General features: G+C 44.5%; 1 protein-coding gene across 1 annotated transcript; it reads left to right on the forward strand.

Moving 5' to 3' along the window:
- Positions 1 to 2,387: 2,387 nt before the first annotated feature.
- LOC306774727 (homeobox protein Nkx-2.5-like) lies at positions 2,388 to 4,299 on the forward strand (the record flags this gene model as incomplete). Its single annotated transcript, XM_079264881.1, has 2 exons — positions 2,388 to 2,811; positions 3,656 to 4,299. 2 exons carry the CDS (start codon positions 2,388 to 2,390, stop codon positions 4,297 to 4,299), a joined length of 1,068 nt encoding a protein of 355 aa, XP_079121007.1.
- Between the last annotated feature and the right edge of the window lie 1,408 nt (positions 4,300 to 5,707).

Below are 5,707 nucleotides of genomic sequence, written 5' to 3' on the forward strand. Positions count from 1 at the left end.
AATACTGCATTCACAGGACAGTGCACAGCTTTAAGGGAGATTTTAGGACTAAACTGATGTACTCTTTAGTTCTGGAGAAATGACATCAGAGCTGATCAAAAATCAAACTTAGAATAAAGGAAAATGTCTCGACACCCCCCCCCCCCCCCCCCCCCCCCCCCCCCCCCCCCCCTTGTCCCTTAACGCAGGAAGATGCAGATTTATCACGCTGCTTGTGGCTCTGATCAGATGTCCAGACAATAAATGAGCCAGTCATGCCATATGGTGGGATGGGTCGACAGTTCAGATATCAACACACATATCTAATAATGAAACACTGAATAGGTTAAAGAATGTATGGTTCCCATGAACATGTCTGTACAAAAATAAAATGAGAATTTATTTCACAACACAAAAGTGTGACAATGTGGAGGTGAAGCTGTAACGCCTTAGCCATATAAATAAATCCATCAAAATGTGCTGCCTAAAATATTTAAGATGGGAGGATATGACAGTGTAAATTATCCCATAAAAATATGCTACCTTGTACAGTGGTTTATGTTTCTGCAGGTCTGCCATCACAGTGTAAGAGACCGCATCAATAGGCTGCTTTTTATTGTTAGACTTTCATAATAATAATAAAAACTCAAATGCTTTAAATAAAGATGCATAAAACAAGAGATAACTGAGAGTGTTTAGTTTATTTCTTTAGTTTAAATAGAGCTGCTAGACACAGACTTAAAGCCATGGATTTCTGGACGTGTCTTTAGTGGAGATTTAAATTACGTTTTCATGAAATGCGCATGCGTGCAAGGAATGAAAACGTGAATGAAATGTTAGAACACCTGTTCAGGTCTGTGAAAAATTATGCAAAAAAGTACAATAATTAATTAATTAAATAATTAATTAATCCCAGTAATCATCGGTAATCGGAGGGTCACTGAAAACGGATCCTTAAACTAAAGTCACGTGACTCCCATCCAACCGGGACTCGGTGTCGGTCCAGCAGAACCACATTGCCTCCTTAAACACTTGCAGGCTGTTATTCGGGAGCGCGCTTGTCCACCTGCAGCGCGTCCACTGAGGAAAAACCTCCAGGGCGCGTGAGGGTGAGTGAGGAGAGGGAGAGTCGCAGCTAAACGGAAAGAGGAGCTGATAGCAGCAGATTAGGCCGAGCTAAAAACGTTGCTCAGTTTTCCTGGAGGAATTTTAATTGCCCGGGGGGGGGTCTGCTTATCAGCCCCCAGTGGGCAATAATACAACAGCCGAGATAAAGATGACGGAGGGACACCGAGCTCAGCTGTTGCAGAGCAGGACAGGCAGGGACAAGATGCAGCTCCAGGTTCAGCTTCTGGAGGGTTTCTCAGAGACACAGAGCAAAGGAAAGTTCTGGAGTTTCAGCAGAAACTGGCAGATTTATGAGTCCAGAAGACATTTTTATTGTCCTGCTAATGGGACCATTTTATACACATTTCCATGAGTGACAGACTGGAAGTACTGGGAGTACTGGTCACAAATTTATATATATATATATATATATATATATATATATATATATATATATATATATATATATATATATATATATATATATATATATATATATATATATATATATATATATAACACCTCCACGTCCACACCAAATTAATCATCTTATTTATATATTTCGCCTTGTACTTTTGAATCTTGTGTAATACTTTATTGACCTAATTTCACATTTCAGATAGATAGATAGATAGATAGATAGATAGATAGATAGATAGATAGATAGATAGATAGATAGATAGATAGATAGATAGATAGATAGATAGATAGAAGACGTGGAGAACCTCGGGGAGTTCGGACCGTGTGAACCAAGCAGAACCATAAAGAACACATGTAAAACATGTGAAACGACCTTCCAAATACAGACAGACCCGTCTGCAGTCAGAGCAGCACAACTCCGCTGTTCTAGAAACACTTTAGTGATGATAAACAGCTTTAACAGGTGAACTGTGTGGATGGTAGAACAGAGTCCGTTCTGGATTCAGATAAAATGCTGAAATAATACTAACAATAAACTGAAAGAACAAAAAGACCAGTCCACTTCGTCACCAACTTCCCAGCCTCCCCCTTTTTTCTCCCAGAGCTCCCCTTCCAGCCCACACCGACTTTCCATTTCACTCTCACCCCTCCCCCTCAGTCCAAAGGAGGCAGCCGCTCATCTTCGGTCCTAACTCCACAGGAAAGCCCGACATTCTGCCTGTCAGAGACCTGCATGGACAAACCCGCCACTAATACCCACCTTTCCCTCCGATTTATGGCAATGAGGGATTATAGAGACTTAATACACCTCCAGTTACCAAAGACCAGCCTTCCTAGCTGAGTTATTTGTTAGAAAACAAGAGGGAGAAGAAGAGGGGTGCATGTTACTCAGCGGGCTTCATTTCCTCGATGCTGCAGAGCTGGAGTTGGATGGCATGATGCTGCAGAGCGCGCTCACCTCCACGCCGTTTTCTGTCAAGGATATTCTGAAGCTGGAGCAGCAGCAGCAGGAGCAGCAGCAGGAGCAGCAGGAGCAGACCAGGTCCTTGGAGCTGACGCAACACCACCTGGCTCCATCTCCTCCCAGGCAGCAGCAGCACTTCCCAGCCCCGCCGTCCTGCATGCTCGCTGCGCCACGGGGCAGCTCTTCCTTCTCAGACGGAGAGGACAACCTGGCTTACCTCAGCGCGCTGGCGGTGCGCGAGGAAGACCGCGGGGACACCAGTCTGTCCCCGACCATGTATGTCCATCCAGGCCTACAGGGAACCAAGCCGGAGTCTGCGGAGCTGGAGGGACGAGAAAGCAGTGAGTCCAGACAGCTACTGTTCTATCAAGGAGAAAAGGCAGCAGGAGACACATAGAATTAATTAAATAAAGTTAAAATAAAAACACTTCTGCACGATGACCAGTGTTCACTAAATCATTTGCATCTGAGCCGCAAAGGAAATAGTTAAATAACCAAATCAGCCATGAGGCCGTTTGAGGTTTTTCTTTCTTTTTTTTATTTATTTAAATAAATAAATCTTAACTTGACCAGTTAAAATGCATCAGATTAAAGCTTCAAAAATAGTGGGATGGTTCCGGTAAATAGACTCTAAATTCTCATTTTCAGTTCTGCAGTGTCTTTATGTCAAATCGTTGTTTTGAGCCTGAAATAAGATGCATAAAATTAATAAGAGAATAAAAAACAGCAACATGGCTGTCATGCAGGACACGTCGCCCCTCCACCTTCAGGACTTCAGGATGTCTGAAGGCTAAGACGGATCCAGAACAGTCTGGTGAAACACTGTGTTGATGTGTGGATGATGTGTGGATCATAAACTGACTTTAGTTTAAAGATCCTGTAAAAATAGTGTCACGAACAAGCAGCTTTGATAAACAGACAAAGCTGCATGTAATTAATTAGCTGCTTTATTTTTCTGGGTTCAATAATTCCTGAAAACTAAATATTTAAAATATATATTTTATTTTATTTTTTTTTCTTTTGGTCTGCTAGAATGTTCTTATCCAAGCTTTTTGCAGCGCGCTGTTGTAATATCTGGAAAAGATGAGAATAAATGTTTCAACATGATCTTTTTTTTTTTCTTTTCTCACCGTTTTACCTTTTTACCTGTATTAATATTACCACCTCTTACCTGACTCCCCCCAGAGACCTGCGGCCTGCTGCCCAGAGAGGAGCCAGCGGAGAGCGGGCAGGCTGAGTCGGAGAGGCCGGCGCAGAAGCAGAGGAGCCGGCGGAGACCCCGGGTGCTCTTCTCCCAGGCGCAGGTCTTCGAGCTGGAGCGGCGCTTCAAGCAGCAGCGCTACCTCTCCGCCCCGGAGCGCGAGCACCTGGCGACCTCCCTCAAACTGACCTCCAACCAGGTGAAGATCTGGTTCCAGAACCGTCGCTATAAGTGCAAACGGCAGCGGCAGGATAAGTCTCTAGAGGCGGCGGGGCAGCACCACCCCCCGCCGCCCCGGCGCGTCGCGGTGCCGGTTCTGGTCCGGGACGGGAAGCCGTGTTTGGGCGGCGCGCAGAGTTACTCCGCCACGGCGGCTCCTTACGGCTCCAACCCGTACTCCTACAACGGATACCCGGGCTACACCTACAGCAGCCCGGCTTATAACAGCAACTACAGCTGCACGTACACCAGCATCCCCCCCCTCCCTCCGTCCAACACCACCAACGCCTTCGTGAACATGAACTTGGGAAATGTGAGCGGACTCAGCGGCACCTCACAGACCCAAACACACCAAGGGACAGCGGTCACACCGTGCCAGGGGTCCATGCAGGGGATCCGAGCCTGGTAGCCTCACCAGAACCAAACTAAAATCATTTTACGTGGTTTTAGATCCAACTTGCAGTTAGGAAAGACTCGGTCCAGGTCTCAGTATTTCACAGAGATGCGTTCAGTCAGATTTCCAGACAGATGAGGACTGGATCCCAGTCCAGTGGAGCTCCAGGATCTCTGTTTGTGTCTGAAACACAAACTTCTCCTCTGAACACCTCGCCTCCCTCCAAACCCCCCAACACACACACACATGCACGGACACACAAATCCGTTTTTAAATGATTGTTTTTGACGTTTGTACAAAATGGCAGGTTTGTTTTTAAATTGTTTTGTTCAGAAGAAAATTATTTTTAGTCTTTTTCACATTTATTCAAATAAACTGAAATTATTAAAGTGTTTATGAAATCAGTCCGACTGTCAATCTGCAGCGTGGTGTTGACAAATGAGGAGAAATGAATATTTTTCACGATTCGTGGTGAATTAGGTGCTCGTTATTAAGTTTTGAGACACATTTTGTACATAAACACGTTAAAAGGAAGCTGATGGAGGAGGCCAGGCCACAGGAACTCTTTGTCCGCAAGCCAGGCGACGTGAAAGGAGGAAGTTTTTTCTCCCTTTGAGATCCTAAAAGGACGCGATTAAACCCCTAAAATACCCCGAAGAGCGAGCTGCAGAGCTGGAATAATGGCTGTTATTGGATTGTGGGACAAAAGGTGTGTGGTAGGCAGAACCGGGCACTCAGCAAAGACAAAGGCGTACAGGGGCCGCGAGATTGACGTCCTAATATTCCCATTTGGACGACAGGCAGCGGGTTATTCTGGGCATAAAAGGAGACACGCAGAAAAAATGTGGTCACTTTTGTTCCCCTTCAGGAGTTGGTTTTTGTTCTGGGAGAAAAGCTCTGCAAGATCCCCAACCGCGAGGCTTCAGGGGCCGCCGGGCTGGAGGTGCCGGCAGCGGGGAGGCGTTCTCTGAAAGAAGGGGGTATTATTGCTACAAGTTTCACCATTTATCCTGATGAGGAAAATGGACGGGAATTCTGAGGAGAGGAGAAGGAGGAGGAGGGAGGTTCGTGTCCTTCGGACTGTTATTATTTTCTCATGGAGCTGGAAGTGATTCTGTGTTTCTAAAGTTCGTTCCGCAGCTCTTATTACAGCTGTTTCAACAACATTTAGAAAACATTTCATGTAAAAAGTCCTTCATTAATTCTTCCTTTTTACTGTCGGTGGTCAAACATCTAAATGATCATTTTACACTTTTTAATTTTCTTTAAAAAGAAAATCTGAAATTCAGGTCAGAAATTTTCCAGTGTCAAAAGTATTATTTGAAATAACTATAAAAAAAAAAACAAACACTGTTACATATTTTCAAACTGTTATTACAAACAATGTGTCTGAAGAACAGAATTTACAATGATGATAGATTTA

Source organism: Telmatherina bonti (genome assembly GCF_933228915.1).
Source record: "Telmatherina bonti genome assembly, chromosome: 3".
Classification (NCBI taxonomy): Eukaryota; Metazoa; Chordata; class Actinopteri; order Atheriniformes; family Telmatherinidae; genus Telmatherina; species Telmatherina bonti.